General features: G+C 43.9%; 1 protein-coding gene across 9 annotated transcripts in view; it reads right to left on the bottom strand.

Annotated features, from left to right (window-relative positions):
- Positions 1–25,299, bottom strand: part of DNMT3A (DNA methyltransferase 3 alpha) — a 1,939,932-nt gene that overhangs the window by 754,706 nt on the left and 1,159,927 nt on the right. For all 9 annotated transcript variants that reach the window (XM_085613211.1, XM_085613216.1, XM_085613220.1 and 6 more), the window contains one exon: positions 3,736–3,894. In XM_085613211.1, coding sequence (XP_085469337.1) covers positions 3,736–3,894 — 159 coding nt within the window. The remainder of the gene's footprint in view (positions 1–3,735; positions 3,895–25,299) is intronic.

Raw genomic sequence — 25,299 nt, 5'->3', positions numbered from 1 at the left:
GATCCGCAAGTCCTCTGCAACTGGGTACTTCCCTCCATTGATGCAGATATATACGGAGTAGGGTGTGTGCATGTGTAACAACGTAAGCAGTAGTATGTGCAGGGAGTCAGAGTTCTACATCTGACCACTAATAAATCCATTTCGATTTCTTGCACTGAAGTCGGAGTCGTACATAGGATGGAGCAAAGGGTAATCCAGGCAGAAATGTCAATTGCAGGGCTTCTCAAGACTCCTCAGAGTAAAGGTAGAAGACAGAGTGTCCCTGTGAAGTGTAGGGAAAACCCCTGACATTTACTGTTCCATTGTACGATCAAAGCGTTAGTCTCAACAGGTTGAGTGGTAGCTAAGGGGAAGCCTCTGCCTCTTCTGTCCTGGCTGTGGGTCTCATGTGACAAGGAGATTACAACTCCACCCCCATTCCGGCTGACACAATGAGACAAAGACTATGTCTGCACCAGTCTGGGAGGAATACAAAAAAAACTGGAACTGTCTGAAGCCGGTCCCATAACTGCACTTGCGTAATGCACAAACTGTCTGCATGGTTTGTACAAATATGGGGGAGAAACCACCAGTTATTGAGCCAAGATGTATCTGTAATCAGAATCCAGGGTTGTGGAGCAGTAGAGACAGAGGAACTCTTATGTGCTTTCATACTGGGGGTCGCAGACTGGCAAATCCCCTTTTTGACAGGTTCGGGATAAAAAAACTGAAATTAGAAGGGCCCACTTCCAGATAGAAGCAGATTGGTGATGAGGGGCTCTGGAGATACCCTTGTCCAAATGAGAGGCTACTGAGAAAAGGAGAAGAGTAAAGGCAGTAAGAACTAAAATAGCCCACTGCAGCTAGGGAATGATGTGCACCACCAGACCATGTGGTGAGGCCTTGAGATTGTGGTGCTCGTGTATCATGCCTAGAAACAGTTGTGCCTGTGGCAGCTGGGTGTTCATGAGAACTGGAAACACATCTTGCTGTTTTATTCAAAGATGATGTAGCTACTGTGCCAAACTTGGAATTTAGAAAGTTGCAAACAGATTTGACAGTCTTATCAGAAAAAACCTGGAGGCTTAAGGCTAGAACTAAATTGCTCACTATGATCAACTGTTACTTTTGCCTTGACTTGGATTACCACTGCGACCACACGTGGGCTCTTAGCTCCTATTCGAATGATGGGTTTGTATTTAGTACCAACAAAGGCCACCCCTCACCCCACCCCACACTGAACATTAACCTGTTGGTAATCAGAGCAAGCAGAACACAGCCTCTTACTTAATTGGTGCCTTTGCCTCCAGTTTTCATCCCAAGGGGCACACAAATGCGCACAAGAGGTCGGTACATGAAGGAGTCAAGATGCAATGTGGTCACACTTGGTGATCCCCTACCTGCGCGATGCCTCCTGAAAAAGTTTTGATACCAGCTATGTCATGCTTGAAGTTGGAATCTATCCTAGAATCCTTAAGACCACCAGGGCCTGCAAAATTTAGCAGATGAAGGATACTGAGAGGAGTCTGCAGTGGCTCTCACTACTTAAATGTAAAGGCGAAGGGGAGAGGCATGAAGTCACTTTGGAAGCACACAAGTGATTAATGTGCCTAAGCCCCTAGCTGCCATGTTAATATCACTTAGGGCGGAACTGAGCACAAATAGAATCTTATTCCTAGCTAGTAAACATCAGAAGCAAATTCATGCGGATTATAAAGCGCAAAATATGCCTGAAAGTTCACCAATTTAGGTCTAATTTTAGGATTAGCACTGGCTTGTGGCCAACTTGCAAGGACAGTGGTAAAGAGTTGGTTTACACCACATTTTCAGGGAAATTATAAAATGTACCTTTTTATCCAAATAAGTAATTGATGCTCAGCTCCATTCAGGGGACCTCCATACGTGGCCACACAGTTTTCGCTGATTGGTGGTGATAAACAAGACTTGTCCCAGATTGTAGGTGAATCGTTCAAGAAATGTTTCTGCGGAGGGAAAGATGGCTGAACAGTTGTTTTTGTTCTTAAGGACGAGAACTTCCTTCTTTGATGGAAGCCCCTTCCTAGCTTTCAAGCCAAACCCCTTTATTTAAGATTATCTATCAGATTATGTGAAATGTTATTATAAAGGCACCAGTATCTGTGGAATCACCATTTACCGCCACTTGATGACACAGAATGAACAGTAGAATGAACAGTAGGAGTCTTAACTCTTCAAGACACCAATAGATCCTTTCAGGTGTCAGGCCAGTATTGTAGCATAAAATGAGTCTTTGATGGATTTATGGCTGGAATGTATCTTGGTACAATGCCTAATAAGAATAGGCCATACTGGGACCTTTGACCAAGCTCTGGTGGAACTAGGCTTCTTGCTCCATCCAGACAGGTGAAGCTTTGTTGATTGGAGTATAAACCTGAGGTGAAAACATGTTACTTTTTTCCGGAAATATATAGGAGTGTCTGTCCAGCCAGATCAAATCTCCGAGTTACTGAGCCTAATTGATGTGCTCATGATTTTCACTTACAATGCGCTGCTTACTCATGGTAAAGTGCAGGAACCAAAAAACACTAGTCTTCAGACCGTGCGCTGAAAAATGATCACAAAGCAAGCAAGTAGCAGACAAATGATGAGAGCCTCCAATAGTCCAATGAGGATTTTTTGATGTCAGTTGAAGATACGACAGAGCAGTTTTCAACATTTCTTGAAGCCAGTAACCAGCAGAAGTTCCATAGACTAAACAAACTTAAATGTGCAGAGAACAGTCGGCCTCTTAAGTATACAACAGCACAGCAATATAAAATATTCTACTGAATAAGGCACTTGAGTGACTAGGCCTGGGCGGTGAACTCTGCTCTGTTCGCGGAGTTTCCCGCACTCCGCAGAGCGGGGTTTTTATCCTCCTTCAGCAATGTCAAGTTGGCAAATGAGGAAAATCCACCTGCCAGCGAAACTTCTCAACGCATGGGGTCATATTTCTCAACACTGGCGGTTGTAATTGGTGGCAACCGATCAAGCTGAGAAAACTGACCGTCCGCGTTGAGTAAGCTGCATCTCGGGTAGAAAATCTACTCTAGCACCAAGAAACTAAGCAGCACCCTCTTGTGCTTTGCACGGTGGCGGTAACACTGATTTTACAGTGCGGGACAAACACCTGGCGCTGAAAGTCAACGCGAACGGCATGATCAAACCAACTCCGCCACTTACGAAACTCTGCATAGCGCGGTGGAGTTTTTGGGTCACTGCCCGGAGTACTGTGTAGCTAAACTCCAGGAACTCTGACCAGGCTTACTTGTGACCACATTTATGGTGAGTCAGTCAGCACTAAATGGAGATGAAAAGTAGGTGGATAACACAATCACTTGGGCTTCAAAACGTATCCATTTTCATACTTGAGAGAAAATGTGCTCAATTCATCCGTTCTGTAATGCAGCAGTGTATAACACTGCACAAGCATATATATGTAGTCATAAAGGAAATTTCATGCAGTGCGACAATTATGAATTTTGTATTTTTATCTATACATGCTTCATTCTTAGTAAGAGTGTGTCTAATGATTTTTGTAATCTTGGGATAGAAGTAACTGTCCGACTGGTTAGAAATATCTTGATCTATTTTCAATATGATTTTCTTACTAAAATGCCAACCTAATGAATGTCTTGGAAACAAGATGATACTGGACACCATGGCTTGTAGTTTTGGTCACTTTAATATGAGGTGCATCACAAGCAAGAGAAGTCCGCGTTTTTTCATTTGACTTACCACAGAAAATTTTCCATCTCCAAACCACATCACCCAACGAGTACCCTCAGCTGCCCGGCTTCTGCCAGTCATCCACCACGATACAATTCGCCCTGGCCACCAGGAGAATCCACGCAGTTTACCCCAGACAAGTTCTCCAATCCCAAATCCCCGTCCATCCTGGGTAAAGAAAGATATGACAGAATTCAGCACATAATATAATTTCCAACTGACTCATATCATTATCCACAAAGTTGAATCTTTTAGAACTGTAGAACAGGTTTCCTCTCAAACATGTGATACACACAGGTCTTGAAGAACTAGAGTGGTCTAAATAAAACTTCTTAATATAATAGGAATCACTGGAGATTCCTTTCACTGTTTATTCTCCTAATTTCCCAAGCTGGAATCAATTATAGACATCTCTGACCAGAAGGGATGAACAGGTTATTTACCTTCAGTAATGCCCCTCCTGGTAGAAATTATGTAACCAGAGTCCGCACCTTTTGAATTCCCCTAGGCGCTAGGCTAGATTGGAAGAATTTTTATAGCAATTTAAACACGACTGCAGGTGGCGTTGTGCTGTTCCATGCCAGACATGACCACTAAATCTGTACATCTCCACGTGCGAATGTCAGTTTCTTTCTGATTTCAGTCCGCGCCATCAGACGCAGAGCCCACAGAAATGAGAATATGCCAGTTCCCAGAACTTTAGATTGGGGTCCTATTAATTTACTGGAAGAGTCCATTCCACAGAATGAGGAGGGGAGTGGGTCAGTGGGGAATCTGTGTTTGGATAGTCTCTACCAGAAAAGGCATCACGAAAGTTAAGTAACTTGTTCTTCTGATAGCAGATCTTACAACAGATCACACTACAGCAGGAGGTGGTTCTCTTTTGCATTGCTTTCCCCTTTTTCACCCCAGAGAAGATCAAACAAACAGTTGATCTTTCGAACAATGGTCTCTGTTCAGATCAATTAAAAAAACTGAGGGCCCTCTTAGGGTCAAGTCAATAGAGGCGTTTCTCTACCTTAGTAGGGAGAGGTGGAGCATAGAAGTCTGGCAAGGTGATGACTTGCCCAGTGTGGAAGGGTGTGTATGTATACTTTCTGCAGGAATGCCGCTTTCGTCCAGAGAACCAGTTTGTCGGGTAACAACTCTGTGTATGGCTGCTGGATGGACAGAGCCTGCAGTTCACTCTCTCGCCCTGCAGATATTGTGTAATGAGAAACACAGTCTTGATAGTTAAAAGACATAGGAACAGCTATGCATCGGTTCAGAGGGAATGCCCCAAATTAGGGTCCCCCTAGGTCATCACAAAGTGTTGGCAAGAATATGTTGATAATACCTTTCAAAAAAACTATTCCAATCGGAGATATGCAAGGTGCTGCCTGATTTGGCAAACGAAAAACTGCCGAAAGATAACAGATGCCACAGCAAGGTCTTGCCAGGATAAAGACAGTCCAAACAACAAGATGTGAGACAACTTTGCATAGATGCTAGGGGGTAACACCAAGCAACAAACTTCTCCCTGCGTACACTGTTTTGCTTGATGGATGCCTGGTTGCCAAGATCATCCCCAACCACCTCAGGAGGGAGATCAAAACCCATCATCTGTCGCTTCTCAGTCTCCATGCAAGGAGATGCACACTGTGTGGGCTCGGATGCAGGACCCGACTCTGCTGCTGCGACAGGAGGTCATTTCGAAGGGGCAGCTTGATCAAAGGACAATAATCATGTACAGAAGTTCCAGGTACTACACTCTTCCTGCCCACTTTGGAGCCACTAGGATAACTTGGGCTCGGTCTTTCTTGATCTTTTTCAGCACTCTGGGTAGGAGGAGTAGGGGCAGAAAGGCATACAGGAGTCTCAAGCCCCAGCTGAAACGTAGCGCACCTCTGAGGGAGGAGTACCCTGGGAATTTCAATGTGCAAAAACTTCAACACTGCACATTTTATACAATGGTGAACAGATCGATCCAGGGTTCTCCCCATTGCTGAAAGATGCCCTGTGACATCTCGGAGTGTAACAGCGAGTTGTGATCTGCCAGGCAACATTAGCTGAGTTGTATGCCCTTGCATTTAAAGAATATGCCAGATGTTGGGCAATGAGGGAAATGCCCTGAAAGTTCAGCCACCTCCTGAGATGTAGAGCCTCCTGGCATAGGAACACAACCCCACTCCAACCATTTGGTTGCAATACCACTTGCAGTTGTGTTGTCTGTGAAAATCTGCACTATTTCCCATTGATGGTCGGGATGAACTCCTTCAGTGGCAAGCAAACAGCTCGCAACTCCAGCAGATTGAAGTGGAGACGAGTCTCAGCTGGAGACCAGAGTCCTCTGATCTCCACCTCTCCCAGGTGGCCTCCCCAACTGACATTCAATAGAGGTTGAGCAGCCACCACTGCAGGGCTTTCGCCATCTTCTCCGACACCTAGAGGGACTCTGTCAGATCCCCTTGATGCTGAGCCCACCGAGACTTCAGATCCCACTGCACAGCCCGCATGTACTACTTGGTGTAATCCACAATCAGGATGCAGGAAGACAAGTGGCCAAAAAGCCCCAGAGCCACTATTACTGAAACTTAGATCAAGGGCCCAACCATTGGGATCACAGCCACAGTCCGAAAGTCCTGGACTTGTTGAGGCAGAGTTAAGGCTCAAAGGAATCACTCTCTCCAGGATATCTCAAATGAAGGGGAGCTAATGTATTGTACTGTAATTGCATTTATTTATCGCTTACTACCCCTGACGAGGCATCAATGCGCTTTTTCGGCGAGTAGCACACTACTCCAGAACCCATTAAGGATTTGTATTGAATTAGTATAGTGAAATATGAAAGTAATTTGAGTGCTGGATAGGTTAGTCAGTTATTTGGATTCAGAAGGATAGAAGAGGGAAAAAAAGGTTTGTATTTATATAGCGTTTGTTACCCCTGATGGGGTGTTGAAGCGCTTTTTTTGACGAGTAGCACGCTATAAAGGATTAGTGTTGACAATTAGTATAGTGAAATATGAAATCAGAGAAGTGGACATGTTAGTCTGTTATTTTGATTGAAAAGGGTACTGGAGGGATAGAAGAGTGAAGCATTTAGACTTTTTTGTTGTTGTTTGTTTTGGAGGTCATCGCAGCAGGAGGAGGCTTGGGATGAATAAAGGGATGTGGAGGGGAAAAGTCAGAGGGAAGAGTTTAGAAAGGCTTGTTTTGGGGGATCGTTATAGTAAGAGAGGTGTCAGATGATGCAAGGAGGGGTAGAGTAGGGGAGAGTCTAGAAAGAGTTATTTTGGGGATCATAGTAGTGGTATGGAATTTTGGATAAATGAGAGCGAATGTAGAGGATATATTGATAGAGGCATAGGTGAGAAATAGGGTAGTGCATTGGAAAGAGTAGTAGAAAGAAGTTTGAGATGAGTCAGAAAGTTGGGGTAATAGATATATTGAGAGAGGTATAGGGTGAGAAATAGGGTGGTACATTGGATATGCTGAATTAGAAGAAAGTGACAAATATATAGATCCATAAGTACATGGAAAGTATATAGATGCATAAAGGAGGTAGATATATGTAGATTAAAGATATTGATAGATGTATAGGATGAGAAGTAGGGTAGTGCATTGAATATGTTTTAGGAGAAAAATAAAACGTATATAGATCCAGGTACATTGAAGGTATATAGATGCATGAAGTAAGTATATGTAAATTTAAAGATACATTAGATAAACTCTGTTTTTCAAGTGATGTTGTACTTAAACATTTATTCAATTAATTTTTTAACAACATAATTATTCTACATGTTTATACAAAGCAATACACAAAGATAGGTACATATCTATAGTACAAATAAATGCTTGTATACAGAGGGATATGCTGTATATTTCTGTTTGCGTATGGTGCTTATTTGGCAAAGAGCTAATTCTTGAATAGTTTTCCGAAGATAAGGTGGTTGTCTGTGGATCTTATGTTGGGGGATAAAGAGTTCCATAGTTTGGCTGCTTGAACAGAGAAGGATGTGCCACCCATGGATATTTTCTTGTTTCTTGGGATTTTGAGGTGAGGTGCCACTCAAGAGCAGAGGTTCCTTTGTTGAATGTGTTTGGTGATTTTATTACTGATGAAGAGCGGTCCATTCCGTGTATCGCTTTGTGGGTGAGACAAAGCAGCTTGAACGTGGATCTTCTGGCAACTAATAACCAATGCAAGGCTTGCAAGGCAGGTGAGATGTGGTCTTGCCGTTTGATATGCAAGAGTAGTCTGGCAGCCAAGTTCTGAATCCGTTATAGTCTTTTCATGGTTGTTAAAGGCGATCAGTGGTAGAGGCTATTGGCGTAATCGAGTTTGGACAGAACAAGAGAGATGGTATCTTGGACCTTGTGTGGAAATCCCAAATGGGAAAGATTCATCGCAGAGTTTTTTTTAGTGACAAAGCATGATCTTGCTAGTTTGTCCACCTGGGTATTCATCGATAGCTTGGAGTCCATGGTCATTCAGAGTTTTCTTACTTCCTCTGATACTTTAGGTGGTGATCCCAGTTCATCAGGCCTGGCAGAAAGTGGGTCATAATGTTTCTAATCGCCACACATGAGTATTTCCGTTTTGGAAGCATTCAATTTGAGATGGCTCCAAGTCATTCACTGATCCAAGGCTCTGTGCGAGCTGAAAATTGAAGAGTTTCCAATGTCTTTGGGGGATTCCAGTTGAAGGAGTATTTGTGTGTCATCTGCATAGCTATAGAGTTGAAATTGATTGATCAGTACCGGTAATAACTTCACGTAGATGTTGAAAAGCATGGACTAGATCGAGCATTGAGGGACCCCTGCTTTTGTGGAGTATGGTTTGGATGAGAAAGGTGGGGTATGATGACATTAGCTCTATTTCGAAAGTAGGACGCAATCCAGTCTAGAGCAGTCCTCTCTATGCCGGCTTCATAGAGTCTTTGTTTCAGAGTGTCATGGTCAACCATGTCAAAGGCAGCCGAGAGGTCCAAGAGGAGTAGCGCAGCAACCTCATTGCGGTCAACTGTATTCTTCAGGTCATCCCAGATGGCAAGGAGGGCAGATTCTGTGCATCTTCCCGGATGGAATCCTGTTTGGAAGACTAAAAGTATGCCATTCTCTTCAATGAATTGTGACATCTGGGTGAACACTGCTCTACCCAGCTCTACCCAGGAAATGTCCATTTGTAATGGGTCTGTAGTTGTCAGGGTTCAGTGAGTCCAAGTTTGTTTTCTTCAGTAAAGGGCATATGTATGACTGAATTCTTCTGGAAATATTCCAGTAGTTAAGGAATCGTTGATGATTCTTCTTACTGGAGTGGCAAAAGAGGTTGTTAAAATAATTGTCTTGAAAGTTTGCAGTGGACATGGGTCAGAAGGGTAGCCTGCAGGCCTGCTTGCTTTGACCAGGTCCATAAACTTATTGTGCAAGATGTTTTGAAAGGAACGAAGGGGGTGGGTTAGAGTATTCTTGGATTGTCGTTTTGTAAAAGGGTTAGTGTGTGTGCTTTGCCTCCGTTTTAAGTACGTGTCCAGAGTGTCTGCTTTGTCTGTGTAATTATTTGGCAGTTTGTCTGTGAAATCTTGAGTAATGGGAGGAGTTTCTTCTAGACAATTTGGGTTACTAAATGTATTGAGTATTTTATAGAATTCTTTATTTTCACATTTAGCAATTTGAATTCTGTCTGAATAGTATCTTTTCTTAGCTTTTTTGATAGCGGACTAGTATCTGTTAATTTTATGTAGGTAAAGTTTGTCTTGTTTGGTGTTTGTTATGAGCCAGGTACGTTGCAGCTTTCTAATTTGTTGTTTTATGTCTTTTATCTCTATATTTCTCCAAGGTGTTTGTTTTTCTTCTTTTGTTCTGTTGTGTGGTTTTGAGTTGTATTAGGATGTCAAAAGCTTCCTGTAGCCACTCATACAGTTTTTGAACAGAATTTATTGTTTCCAGATCTGTACTGGATGTTAGTTGTGTTTCCAAGTGTTCCAAATTGAGTTTGTTCCACAGTCGATAGGTGGATGCACGTAAGGTAGTTTTAGGTGAGTCGCTTACTGCTGTTTTGTGTTGGAAAGCAAGCAAATGGTGGTCTGACCATGTGACTGGAGTTATAGCTTGAAAGTTAACTAGTTCAGTATTAGTGAAAATTACATCTAGAATGTGTCCAGCGATGTGTGTGGGTTTGTGGATGATCTGATGCAGGTTCAGTGCATCTAGGCCAGTGATTATTGTTTTCGGATGGGGGCATATTGGGTTTGTCAAACCAAATGTTGAGGTCACCCAGAATGCATAGATTGGAGTGTATTGTTATCAGGTTTGAAACCATATCTAGAAGTGTGTCTGGGAATGTCACCTTGCTAGGTGGAGGTCTGTAAAGGAGCAGGAAGTTACAGGAGGAAGACGGTGTAGGATTGCATCTGGTTAGAAGAGCCTCACAATTCTTTATGGAGATGTTGTCAACTTCAGTGATATGTAATGTTTGCCTGAACACAACAGCTAGGCCACCTCCTTTTTTGCCTTTGAGATTTTGGGTGATCGTTTAATAGACTTGAGGAATGGCTTCATACAGGACTGGAGCCATATCATCTCCCAACCATGATTCAGTTATGAACAGTATGCCTGGTTTTGCGTCAGCGAGAAGGTCGTAGATGTGATGTTTGTTTTTAGAGCGCTATCCAGCATTTATTAGTAGACAGTTTAGAGAATGTGCTTTGGTGACAGTGCGACTTTGTTTTGTAGAAGAGTGATCAGTATTGTGTGGGTTCGTAGAAGGTGTGTTTTCAGTGCTGGTATTAGCAGTATTAGGATAGCAATCGTGTAGCTGTTCTGTAATGTGGTCCTTGGCTAGGAAGGCATTTTGATGGATCTGTGTGTGTAGGTGGTGGACACGGTGTTTGAGAGTGAGATGGTATGCTGTGCTGTTTTTGTGGTTTAACATTGTTGTGCAGTAGACATGGAATAGCGAAGTTGAGGTGTGGCACGTTGCTTATATTGTTTGCGTGTGTTTAGGGCGGAAGGGGTATGAGTCAGGGGTGGTGGTGCAGCATGTTAGTCATGTAGTAAGGTTCTAACTGTCCAATGGATGTGAGGCGGTTGGAAGAGAGTTGCTGTGTGTGTGTGTTAGGAGTGGTAGAAGAGAGAAAGCTTGGCATTGGATCTTGCTCCTTTGTGTAGTTTGAAAGGTGGGTGTATGATTGTATTTTGTAACGGTAAGTATTAAGAGGTGTTGAGCTTGGGAGATTTTGTTGTGTTTTGTATTTTAGGAGTAGTGAAAAGAGGTGCTGGTGTATTTGTTTCATGAGATGGATTTGTTTGTATAGTATTGTTTGCGAGTGGAAGTTGTAAGGTAGAGGTGGTGGTGATGTGTTTATGGGTAAAGTGTATGTTGTGTATAGAAAGGGATGAAGTGGAGGTAAGAGTGTTGGTCTTAGACTGGTTTGTTGCAAGAGTTAAAATGTGTTGTGCCATGCAGTGTATGTGTTGTGTGTTTGTGTTATTATGGTAGAAGGAAGAGGGGGGTGTTGGTTGGACAAATGATGAAAGGCTGAGTATATGTTAGTTAGTGATAATGGGGGTCTGTTCGGAGTAATTAGAGTTGAGTGTGTGTGTCTGGATGGGTTGTAGTTAAGTATGGTGTGGAATTTGGTTGTGTTAGTGATAAATAGGATTGGTTAGTGGTATAGGATAAAGTTGTGAACTGTTTGTAGGTGATGGTGGAAATGTGTGGTAGCTGGGATAGAAGGGTGTATATGTGTGGTTTTGTAGTGGGTGCTGAGACACTGAATTGTGCATAGGGTTAGTTTGTAGTAAATGTGTGGAGTACATTTGGTGTGAGTGTGTTACTCTGTTTGTGGATGTGGATGGGGTAGGGTGGGTAATACTGAATGATAAAATGGGCAGCAGTTCTGGCCTTGGTCCCGACCAGTCTCGAACAGGCTCAAACAGGCAACTCCCCTTTCCTCTCCACCCTTAGCCTCCACACCCAGGCTGAGACGCCCTAAACCCTGGCCTTTTATCGCCCTAGTAGTCGGGTGACCCCTTCAGCCAATGGGAACCCTAACCCTATCCAATCCTAACACTAGCCCTAAACTCTAGAACCAACAAGGGACCAAGACCTTACAGCCATTCATTGCACTAGTCCAAGCACTCAATCAGGCACAAAACCCTAATCCCTAAGTCCAATAAAAGGCCTAACCCTAGCGCTATTCCCAAACCTATATTAATTGAATCACTGACCCAGAAACCACTCAGAACCCTCAATAACCAACAAATGAGAACACTAACCCTAATCCAATAGAAACACCCACCAGATTCAACCACCAATCAGTGCACACATATACCATCCAATAGCAGACTATATAAGGTCCCAGCAACCTCAGACAAGGTTTGCTGGCCAGGGAGTTGGAAGCTGCTCCTCTATTCAGAATCTCCTAGGGGACAGACAGGCTCAATCCACACGTTAGACTTCTGCAGGTAAGGGCCTAACAAACTTTGTCCTCTAACAATACTGTTTGTATAAAACTTTACTCACTCTCCTAGCCAAAAACGAGTTGCACAATCCCAATAAAACACAGCTAAAACAGCTCACAGCAGATTACTGCTGTCTCAGAGCACCCTCTCATGTAGAATATGTGATGGATTCAAACGTTTATAGAAAAGTCCAGTGATGTCAGCAGGTTAGCCACCGTTCGATGGTGGCTTACAAGTGCTTGAGACAAGCCAGCCTTCAGAAGAAGTTCTCGAGATATGTGGGAAGATTGATATTCTCAACCTCCATAGATAGGCTGCAGCCCCCACCATCACCTTTGTGAACACCCAAAGTGCACTGGTTAAAAGCCAAAGGAGAGTGGAGAAAAATGAATGTGCTCTTAAAGTAGTTGGAACCACTGGTAGCGTTTGTGAGACTGCAAGGTGGGGATGTGGAAAAAAGGCCTCCTGCAAATTTAATGCCACCATCCAGTCTCCTGGATCCAGGACAGACTAAACTTGGGCCAATATGAGCATTTTGTACTTGTCTTTTGCAGAAAGAAATTCAAAGGGCGCAGATCGAGGGAAGGGCGGAGATCTCCATCCTTTTTCAGCATCAGAAAAATAACAGGAGTAACAGCCAGTCCCGATCTCAGATGTCGGCACCTTTCTATCGCTCCCTTGGTCAAGAGAGCTTGAATGCTCCTTGGAATAGGGTAAGTGGGCCTTCGAGAGGTTTTGCAGTGTGGGTGGCATACACGGATGATGTGACATGCAGGGAAGGGAGTAACCGTGTGCCACAATCTGGGGGACTTTGTTGGTAGAAAGTGATGTGACCTCCCATCGGGCGATCATGTGCTACTGAGAGTAAGTTAAAATGGTTTTAAAGCAGCTGTACCCACTCATTGACCTGAAAGCACCTGGAGTGGCATATGACTCTGAACAGGAACAATGGTGGGACAAAGGACACCTGTGCTTTGACGTCTTATGTTTCTTTGATTTCTTGGACTAACCTGAACTCCTGTACTTCAATGTTGAGCAGCCCCATGAGATCAGACCCGGGAAAGAGAACAGGTCTGCTCCTTCAACCTCTAATGGAAACCAGGCCTTCTTTGACTTCCTCTGAAGTTCTGTGACGGCAAGTTCCAATTTGTAGTCGCAGGTGGCCTTCTTTTTCATCTTAGCTCAGCATTCGTATGACGCTAAGCTGTGCCTAAAGACGAGCCACCAGAGACAGACACTATGGGACTATGGGTATGTATTGCTGACACCGGACGGTAGCAGTGGTTTTTGGAGGGACATGTCCCTTACACACTGGATACATTTTGAGGGAAATAATTCTGAATAACACTACTATGATGTCGCTCCAGATCGGAGTCAGAAGGCATGGAAAGAAAGGAACTGACAGCGTGCAGAGGTGGCACAGATATAGCGGCCTGACGTCCTATCCTGGTGGGACAGACCCAACGTGGAGCCGCATAATGCCCCCTACCAAAATGCAAGGTAACTGCTACTAAAATTCTCATGATCCAGTCTGACACCTTAGGAATTCACAAGATGAAGAATCTGTGGTTAGAAGTCTCTATCAGAAGAATGTAATTCCTCAACCAGTGTTCATATTGATTTTCAAACAGTTTTCTGCATAGCAGCTGTACCAAGACAGTTTTAGCTTGCTTTAACAGAATATAAATTCATCTTGGATAAGAAGTATTTATATAATCATATTATACAGTAAACTACACAAGAGTGTTGTGTTTACAGTCCAGTGAGTTCACAGATTCTGTAAAGCTGCTGTCTTTATTATTCCAGATGCATAACCTGATGATTTGAGGTTTTAAATGTTTTAAGAAGATGGCAGAAGGATTGTATTTTGAAGTCAGGTGGGAGAAAGTTTCAGAATGAAGAGGCACGCCAGTGAATGTCTGAATTTGTGTCGAAGGATTCAAACCTCAGAACATCTAGATGAAGTGAGTTTCTGCTTGTTTGTAATATGAGCTTCTTTATAAGCCAGAAACCCAATACTGAATTTAATTCTGGGTTCCATGGTCAGCTAGAAAGTGGAGGTATCTTATAATAGGTAAAATATGCCCATAATTGTTGTAGGTTATAAAGTTCTATTCTGTCGAGTGAACAACTGCTTTCAGTTTGGTGAGTGATTATTTAGGTAGGCCTGTCAATAAAGCACTACCAGAAGAGGAGTGATGAGGATTGTAGTTTATAGGCGGGCAGTAACTGATGTTTTTAAGTGATAATGGCCCCCTTTGGCTGTGTTTGTTGTGCATGCTTAGTGCAAAAGTGGAGTAAAGATTGAAGCCACAGGATTTTACTGTGGGTGAGATGGATGAGGAAAAATAATCTAAATTTAGTTTAACAATGAGTGAGGGACCAAATTTGATGTCCTCAGGACTAACCCTGGGCGGACAACTACGCTACGCTCGCGAAGTCGTAGTTTGTGGTACTTTGTGCTACGCTAATTGCAGGTAGCACAGTGCAAAATTGCGTAGCGTAGCGGGCATTTTTTGCTCGCTCGCAGTCCTCAACGTCAAGTTGTCGACCGCGAGCGAGCAAAATGACATCCCGGCGAGACTTTTTCCTCGTTCGCGATCAGCAACATCAAGTTGTCGATCGCGAGCGTGGAAAAAAACCTCCCGGCGAGATTCTCAACACGGGGAGGTCAGGTTTCACGTATGCTCGCAACCACTCGCGATGAGAAACTACCAGTCCGCATTGAGAAAGCTGCCGCTCGAGTAAAAATCTACTCGAGCGGCAGAAAACGACCGCTTGCACTGTGCAAGATGCCGTTTGCAATGATTGCACATGGCGGACAAGCATCCGGCACTGTGCAATCATCGCGAACAGCGTACTACGCAGTTCGCGTAGCGCTACAGGTATCTCGCATAGTGCACTTCGCGTAGCTACGCATGGCGCTACTATGCCCAGGGTTACTTAGGACGTTTTTCAATATCCAATGTTTGTCAAGTAGGAGTGCAGAACGAGACTATAATTTATTGAGGACCTTTTCAAGTAAGTTGTGTTGATAAATGAAGAAACTCTCCCTTCACATAACTAGAGATTCCAGGTAAACGTACTGGGGGCACAGTAACACATCAATGGTTTCTCTTGGGTATACTTGCCCCATTTTAATAAGGTAATAATGATTCAGTAGGCAAGATTAATTATCAACTCAGTACTTGTCCAACCCACACAGTTCTCTAGTATAGAAATAAGTCTGGATTGTTTGTATTTGTCAAAAGCCCACTGTTTTTATTCATTCCAGGTTGGTTTGAATGATATTTAAAAAATTCAAAGCTGTAATACTGTGCTTTAAGCGGTAAAAGGTTTTTGCAGTTTTTCAACTGTTTATGGATGGCACTGGCTAATCCTATACTAAAAGTTCTTGCTGCAAAAACTTCAAAAGACTTTGTCACTTTCCTAGCTCAGGATGGATGTTATTATGCTAATCGTAGGATTAAAAACTCTGCTATAAAACCAGACATTTTATGCTCATCCATTTCGACCACAAGGAGGGGTAACACATGTGGGACCCCAGACAAACGAATGTTCTTTGGGGGACATTAGGTCCATCAATAGATTTGATGTGTTATCCGGGCTGGCGGATTGTGATTGACTGAAAGATGGCAGAGGGTGTCCTAACCATGAAAATCCATCCGTAGCTCAAGAAACACAGGAGTGTATTATAAATAGTAATAGAGGTGAATTGGAGCCTTCCGCTCTAATAAAAATTGCTGGGGCTGGCGAGCGGGGTCTACAAGTTGTGCCACAGAAGGAAACGCTAAGCAATGCGGGTAATCTTTTTAGGTTTGTTGCAGTTGCTCCTCCTATGTCAAACACAAGAAGTGGTGGAGGGGGTACCAATACCACAGGTCACATCATGTTTCTATCCTGAAATGTGGCGGGCGTGGGATCCAAATTATCTTCTCCCCTCTGGTCAGATTTTATTAATAAGCATGACATTTGTCTCCTCCAGGAGACATGGTCATTAGAGCCAGTGTTCATGCTGGGGTACCTGAATTTTTTTATCCCAGCTGTAAAAAGGGCCAAGGGCCGGCCAGTAGGTGGATTGATTATATAGATCAAGCAAAGTCTGGAATGTAACATACTACCTGTTTTAACTCAAAACAATGACATTTTGGGAATCAGATTGAACTTTCTGTCGAATTTTAAAATTGTTATTTATAATGTATATGCAAGAGGCTTACCAGGAGGGAAGCGATCGGAGGTAGTTTTAGAATTGAACACCCTTGTCGAAACTTGTGCCACTGACGTGCTCCCATTAGTTGCGGGAGATTTTAATACGACTTTTGAGCCATTGGGGCCACACGATATTCTCCTAACAGAGGAGGAAGATCTCAGATGGGGTGTCCCACAGCTCGAGATTAAGTCAATCAGTAAATGGACAGAGGCGGCCCTGTATCCGAAAGGGTTCTGCCTGGGCAACCAACTGAGGGCAGCTAATGGCAGAACCACATCAGATAGGACATGTAGTAAAACTTATGACAATGGAACCAGGGCAAGTAATATAGATTATATTCTGGTCCACCTGAAAATGTGGCATACTCTATTGGATATGGGGGTTACGCCACGGATTGAAAGTGACCATAATCCACTAGTTGCCACCTTTGATTTGGGCTTGGGAGATAGAAAGAATCGAGCCTCTGAAATGGCTTGTCAGGCCGTTGTTTTAACAAATGATGAACGTCACCTTAAGTGGCACAAAGTTGTAGAGCAACCCGAACTCTTAGCTAGCATTAAGACCAATGTTGAAGATGCATTGACATCAATCACGGCAGGAGGATCTAAAAGCCAACCTCCAGCTGTCATCGAGGAAATACATGAAAAATTATTTACCAACCTTAAATCTTGTTTCTGTAGACCTTCCTCAGGAAAAAAAAATCTTTAGAAATAAACAGGAGGAATGGTACAACGCCTCCTGTAAACTAGCTCGTAGAGATCTGGGAGTCGCTCTGAAATTAAGAGATTCAAGTAAGATCAAAAAAGCTCGCAAGTCCTATAGGATGGCCCAATGGGAAGCAAAAAAGGATTGGGAAGAAAGTGAGTGGCAAGAGCTGAAAATAGCATGTTTGGATAAAAACCAGAAAAAGTTTTGGGACATATTCAAATGGAAGAGGGGTGAAATCACTGATAGCCCCCATAATCATGTCCCCCAGAACTCTTGGGTTGAATTTTTTAAGCCACAATATGCTAAAGGTGCTGAGGAGATTAGTATGTTCTATCAGGAGAGGGGGTTTTATAATAATAACCTTGTTTTTAATGTTGAGGAGGTTGATTCGGCGCTTGATACGGTAACCCAGGGACGTGCACCCGGCATGGACTGTATCCCAGCCGATGTATTTTTGAATGATAGACAAAGATGGCGCTTATACATCACTTGTTTAGCCAATGCTATAGCCCAGGGAATGCCTATTCCCCAATCCTGGAAAGGCGCGGAAATTGTCCCGATATACAAAAAAGGGGATAAAGCGCTGGCCAGTAATTACAGGCCAATCAGTTTGATTGATGCCATGCAAAAAATCTTTGGTAGGCTGGTCTTGGGCAGAATCCAGACCTGGATGGAGGATAACAATATCTTAAGCCCTCTCCAGGCTGGATTCCGTCCAAAAACCAGCACTATAGATCAGGTGTTTAGGTTTATTGTCCTCTATTGGAAGACTGTGGTCATAGGTAAAGGGGTATTGTACGCAGTGTTTGTCGACCTGCGGGCGGCATTTGATCTAGTCCCGCGCAGCAGACTATGGCAAGTACTGGAGGAGCTGGGCATGGCACCGGAGTTGTTGGCACTGGTCGTTCGTTTGCATGAGGGCAATTTTGCCCGGGTACGTTGGGGACAGCAGGGGGAGGTAACGGAGCCTTTCCCAGTTGATCGCGGAGTACGGCAGGGTTGTGTCTTGGCACCGACCCTGTTCTCACTCTTCGTGAACGGGGTGGCCGAGTTGCTCTCCCGGGTCCCCTCGGATGCCCCGGCTATGGCAGGTAATCGCATCCCAGTCCTCATGTTCGCGGATGACACCTTGCTGATTTCCAAAACTCCGAGTGGCTTGCAGCTTACCCTCCGGCGCTTCGAGGAGTTCTGTTTGCTACGTGGACTGGAAATAAATGTCGCCAAGACCAAATTTATGGTCATCAATGGCCCTAACCCGTGTAGGTCTTACAAACCCTTTAATGGCGTAATCCTTATGAATGACATACCCTTGGAGCAGGTTGACGCATTCACTTATTTGGGAGTCACCCTGCAGAAGAATATGCGTTGGAATAGTCACTTGGACTTGTCTAAACTAAAGTTCCAACAGCAGACAGGCTTCCTTCTGAAAAGATTTAAAGCTTCGCGGACACAACCTATTTGCCCCCTCCTCGAGATTTACTCGATGAAGATTTGTAGTTCATCCCTATATGGTTCTGAGCTATGGGGGTACGGTAATAACCCACAACGACTGAATGTCATGGAGAGTGAGTTCATTCGGAAAGTCGTTGGTGTGCCGCAAAGTACTCCCTTGTTACCCTTATTTTGGGACCTTGGTCTGAAAACCTTACAAGACACAGCTAATCTGCGGCCTTTGCTGTATTGGCGTAGGGTATGGTCAACTGAGGAGCTTAAGCACTATGCTATGGGCCTAAAGGAAATTATGGAAATAGATCTTTTTCATAAGATAGAGTGGCTGAGGTCTATAAAATCATTACTTTTTAGACTGGGATGGAATAACCTATGGGATGATCCCCAAAATGCGATGTTCCCTTCAAAAGAAACACTCAAGGCTAAGTATTGGGAACTAATTGGCTTAGAATCATCAGCCAAGGGGAGTACTTCCCTTCTAACAGCCAGATATCTAGAAATTAAGGCCTACCCTAGACAGGAACTATTCTGGGGTTTGATTGAAACTCCCATTGATCGAAAACTCTACTTCCAGTTCAGAATAGGTACCCTTTCGATTCGTATCTTTTCATCTAAATGGGTTATAGGGTCTCAGGACAAATGTCCCAAGTGTCTGGATACGATAGAATCTTTGAGCCACTTTGTGTTTTTTTGCCCTCTTTACGTGTCCCCACGTAAAAAATGGGTATTACCTGTTTGTCGACTATTAGGTTTCCAAAGGCATGAAGAGGCCTTAAGAGTTCTGCGTACAGATCCGAGCCCGGTAATTGCAATAGCAATGGCAAAATATATAAAATGGGCCTGGATAATACGGTCCAGACAAATGAACACTAAAAGCGCCCTTTGAATAGTCACCTGCATTCACTTATTTATTTATTTGCCTGCTAATAGATTTGTTTAACTGTTCAAATTGCTAGTCTGGGATATTTAGTTGGTTTTATTGTACATTTTCGATGTGGATAAAATGTCGTTATGTAGAAATGAAATGTTTTTATTTATTTGGATGTATAGGCACCAACATTGCGTTTACAAGGTGATGAATAGTGTAACCTATGGTGTTTACTCATAGAATTACGTGATTATCAAGTCTTGGTGTAACTTGTATTGATTTTATGGTTAATGCCTGATACTTTTATGACTTAATTGTCAAATAAAGTTTTTTTTTTTTTGATTCAGTAGGCAAGATTAATTATCAACTCAGTACTTGTCCAACCCACACAGTTCTCTAGTATAGAAATAAGTCTGGATTGTTTGTATTTGTCAAAAGCCCACTGTTTTTATTCATTCCAGGTTGGTTTGAATGATATTTAAAAAATTCAAAGCTGTAATACTGTGCTTTAAGCGGTAAAAGGTTTTTGCAGTTTTTCAACTGTTTATGGATGGCACTGGCTAATCCTATACTAAAAGTTCTTGCTGCAAAAACTTCAAAAGACTTTGTCACTTTCCTAGCTCAGGATGGATGTTATTATGCTAATCGTAGGATTAAAAACTCTGCTATAAAACCAGACATTTTAGGTGAGGAGTTTTGAAGGCGGTGTTGTAGAGAACTCCACATACAGAAGCTGCTCTCCAAGAAAAACCTGGGATATACCAGGATTTGCAATTTCCTTTAACAGCACGGATACGGAATCCTGGAATTACTATTTTAGTTATTGTTGTGATTACATTCTAAATGATTTAATTTGGACATGTTTATTTGGAAGCTAGTGAGTAATTTTATACTAGCATCCTCGACCTGTGGGTGAGGACCCAACAAAAATATCCCAGAGATCTGCTGATTACACCGATAATACCTGGTGTAGATCTCATACTCTGTAGACATATACTATGGGCCACGCAACTGTCTCAAAGAACAAACGGGATTCCTAAAATAGGTTAACCCTCTATAGGGTTGTTATTTCAAACAGCTTGGGAGGCTGAGGGTTCTATTCTAACATAGCTTCTCACTCCTTCATAATGTTGGTTTATGATTAGGTATTCCCAGCTGGACCAGCCTAACACTCTCACCATATTTTGTACATTCACATGGGAAACACTGGTCAAGATTCTACACACTAATGTAGAATATGTCTGAAGATGGTTTCATACTTTTAGTCCAATAGATTTAATACCAAAGTGGTACAATATAGTCCTAATATTTACATAGTGTAGTAAGCATGGTGGCATTAAGTCAAGATACCAAGCTATTCTGTCACAACTCATATTTGTAGTCGGGCGATAGGGAAACTGAGTGGGAACAGGACTCCGTCACACTTCCTACAGTTTGTAGAAACTGGGCCAGACTATCATACCCCATCGACTGGTGGTCGTAGAATCTCCCACAAATCTACAAGCATGTGCTCAGACTCCTAAATTGAGATTTGCGGGTCATAGGAACACTTACCAAACCCTCAAATATGGAAGAGAGCATAGTTGGGGTTTCAAGAAACTGATAGCCAACTGGAAAGTGAAGGAGATATCATACGCCGACGATACCCAGCTGGTGTTCTCCTTTAAAGATCAGTCGGAAGACTCCTTCAAGAACTTTAAGGGATGTCTGAAAGACATTGCCCAATGGATGAACAACAATAAACTCAAACTTAATGCTGAGAAAACTGAAGTGTTGTCCTTCGGCAAGGACTCGCAGCCAGCAGCCGATATGTGGTGGCCGGCTGAATTGGGTTTACCTCCCACGCCAGCGGCCACAGCAAATCATTTAGGAGTGAAGTGGGAAGCAGACCTCTATTTCTCAGCCCAAATTCAGCAGGTGACAGCCGCATGTTTCAGCAAACTGAGAAATCAGCGAAAATTCTTACATTTGCTACCGGAGGATTGCCGCAGGGTCATAATCCATGCCACGGTGACATCTAGGCTGGACTATGCAAACGACCTTTACTTAGGCCTGCCTATGTACCTCGTTAGAAGACTGCAGATGGTACAGAATGCGGCTGCGAGATTAATTAGGCACGTACCATTCTGCCAGATCTCTCCGCATATCAAAGAGCTCCACTGGCTACCGGTAGCAAGAAGGATCGAGGTTAAGGCTTTGACTATGGCATACCGGACAATTCATGGTAAATGTTCTAGGTACCTGAAACAACGGCTATGTCGATATAAGCCAAACTGTTCACTGAGGTTCAATTCTCAAAATCTGTTGTGTACTGCGCGATTTTTTAAGGCCAGGCTAGGTAGCAGATCTTTCACGGTAGGGGCCACCAAGCTATGGAACTCTTTGCCAAACTATCTTCGCCAAATTGATTCAGAGCCACTATTTAGGAAAGCTGTAAAAACCTGGCTCTTTAGCACAGGTTAATTTTAACTCCCTATATGTGACAGGCACCGACACGCTGCTCTCATATCTGTTCATTTGTGTCCGTAGAGAAAACAAGGGGTAGGACAATGCAAACAATGGTTAATAAACATTTATTGAAGCTCACAATATGTGATTGTTTTATTGTAATATCTAAAGGGGATTTTGATGTACATAGGTCAGTGGAGGAGAACTATACGGACCTCTGTACTCATATTACTGCAACTGTTAATCAAATTGCCCCTCTTAAATGCTGCAAAAATAGAGGTAGACCCTCCGCTAGGGGGTTCAACGAAAAACTTAAATCCTTGAAATCAAAAGGTAAACAGGCAAAAAGAAAGTGGAGAAAGCACTATGCAGACGAGCATAAGCTTGCCTGGAAAGTGGCTATATCTCTCCACAAAAAAGAAATTTCTGCCGCTAAACTGGAATATTTCGCAGAGATCATTCTGAACTCGCCGAATGAGTCCAAATGCATCTTTAAATTAGTTGAGGACCTCACTAATCCTCAGGGCTCACAAAAAGAGATTCAGCCTACTCAAGACCTCTGCGATAGTTTAGCAACCTTTTTTGACGAAAAAAATCAGTACTATCATCACTGGGCTCCCTCCGGGAGGGTAGAAGGCATGATTCATAGAGTAGTAACCTCAATTGATAGTGCAGACGGGGTGCCCTATGTAGGTATACAGACTAGTGAAGGGACTGGTAAACTGAGTCTCCTGGACCATCTTAAGCCCCTTTCGGAGGTGAAATTTAGCAGGCTCGCCCTGGGTGTCTCCTCGGGCTCCCTGCTGGACCCCCTTCCACACAAAATTTGGAAGGAATTTGCCTTAGAACTTTTTCCCAGGCTCCAACAGATTTGTAATCAATCAATTTCCAGTGGAGTGGTACCATCTGGCTGGAAACAGGCCGTAGTTACGCCACTCTTGAAGAAGGCCACTCTTGAAGAAGGCCACTCTTGAAGAAGGCCACTCTTAACCCAACCTGCCCGGGTAATTACCGGCCCATCTCTCTCCTCCCTTCTCGAACGTCTGGTTAGCAAATCTCTGTCAGTATTGTTAGAACGCACTAGCTGCCTGGCAGATGTACAATTTGGTTTCCGTCCAGAACACGGAACTGAGTCGGCCTTGGTGACCGTGATGGACGATCTGCGTCAGTTGGTAGACAGGGAACAATCAGCAATACTTATTTTGCTTGACCTGTCCACCGCTTTCGACACGGTCAACCACGATATTCTGCTAACCCATCTAGAGGAGGTGGGATTAGTGGGCACTGCCTTGGATTGGTTCCGATCATATCTATCTGGCAGGTGTCAGGCAGTGGCTCTTCAACCGTTCCAGTCAGCCTTCACATCTGTCATGGGGTTCCACAAGGATCTGCCATCAGCCCAATTTTATTCAACATCTATCTGAGCCCATTGATTAGTACCTTTCGGGCCCATAATGTGAAATTGGTAAACTATGCTGATGACACCCAGATCATTCTATCTCTTGATGGAACCCAACCCAATGTCCTGGAGGATTTTCATGCATGCATGCATGCACGACACTGCGCAGTGGCTACGAAAACTCTTTACAATTTAATTCGGATAACACTGCGCGTTTGGGAAAGTTCCTCTGCCTTCCAACTTTTGGCCTCTTGGCACATGTACTTCCTTGGCGCCGTCCAAGACAGTGTGAAATTTGGGAGTTATGTTCAATGCCAACTTGTCATTGGAGACGCAAGTGAATAAGACGGTGGGGTGCTGTTTCGGCCTTATGATAGCTTTAAGAAAGATCCTCCCATTGCTTCCAGTCTCGGCCAGAGCCTTGATTATTCAAGGCGTTATCTTAAGCAAACTTAATTATTGTAACGCCTTACTGTTGCAGTCCCCCAAATATCTAATGCAGAGACTGCAACGTGTTCTGAACACAGCAGCGAAACTAGCCATATCCAGACCTCGAGATTTTTCTGCCTCAATGTGTCTAGCCGAGCTACACTGGCTCCCTGTGCAGCAAAGAATACATTTTAAATCCCTTTGTATTGGGTTTAGGGCGCTGAATGGACTCAGTCCTAAGCCACTACAGAAGAAACTGGTTTGGTACACTCCTACCCGGAGCCTCCGTTCCTCTTCCGCCTGTCTGGCAAAGGTACCCAGATTCTACAGGGCCAGACTGGGAGGAAGATCCTTTAGTTTTGCCGCAGAGAAAATCTGGAATGAACTTCCACTCGAAATCAGACAATGTAGTACCTTGTCCCTGTTCAGGAAAAGGATCAAAACATGGCTGTTCCCCAGAAATTGATTCTGTCGTCTCTGAGTAATATTCATCTTAGGCTCTATCTTTCTTGCTCCCTGCTGGTCTATGTTCACGTATCTTCAGCGCCAGGGTACCCGTAGGGTGTTTGTCGCGCTCTGTAAATGTTATATACAATACAATACACAAAGCGGGCATACAAGGGACCGCCCTGGGCTGGATCCGATCGTTCCTCACCGGAAGAAGTCAAAGGATCAGACTACCACCCTTCCTCTCCGCCCCCACGGAAATCACCTGCGGAGTCCATCACTGAGCCCGACCCTCTTCAACATCTTCATGGCCCCCCTCGCAGCCATCGTCTGACAACACGACCTCAACAATGTATCCTACGCAGACGACACCCAGCTCATCCTCTCCCTCACCAGAGACCCCACCACCGCAAAGCTGAACTTCCAGAAAGGAATGCAAGACGTCGCAGTCTGGATGACCAACAGCTGCCTAAAACTCAACGCCAAGAAGACAGAAGTCCTCGTCCTCTGAACCATCCCGTCAGCATGGGACAATACCTGGTGGCCCACCGCCCTCGGACGGTCACCTAACCCCTTAGACCACGCCAAAAACCTCTGCATCGTACTCAACTCAGCACTCACCATGAACCGACAGGTCAATGCCGTCACCTCCAGCTGCTTCAACACCCTCCACATCGTTCGAAAGACCTTCAAATAGATTCCCCCCGGAGTCAAGGAAGACAGCCACCCACTCACTCATCACCAGCAGACTGGACTACGGAAACGCTCTCTACGCCGGCATCAACAAGTCCCTTCTCCACAAACTTCAGACAATACAGAACACCGCAGTCAGACTCGTCCTCGGCATCCCCCAGAACGAACACATCAGCCAACACCTGCAGAGACTCCACTGGCTCCCCGTGGAGATGAGAATCACCTCCAAAGTCCTCACTCACACCTACAAATGCCTACACAACAACTGACCCAAATACCTCAACGACAGAATAAACTTCCACGTACCGAAAAGAAAACTCCGATCTGCCATCCTTGCACTGGCTGAAACCCTTCACATCCTCCGAGCCAGAGCGGGTGGAAGATCGTTCTCCCACATTGCAGCCAGAACCTGGAATGAGCTACCGGCAGACATCAGAATTGCCCCCTCCCTGAACACCTTCAGGAAGTCCCTCAAGA

Source organism: Triturus cristatus, chromosome 6 (genome assembly GCF_964204655.1).
Source record: "Triturus cristatus chromosome 6, aTriCri1.1, whole genome shotgun sequence".
Classification (NCBI taxonomy): Eukaryota; Metazoa; Chordata; class Amphibia; order Caudata; family Salamandridae; genus Triturus; species Triturus cristatus.
The sequence above is the reverse complement of the archived record's forward strand: the minus strand, read 5'-3'. Positions and strand labels throughout refer to the sequence as shown.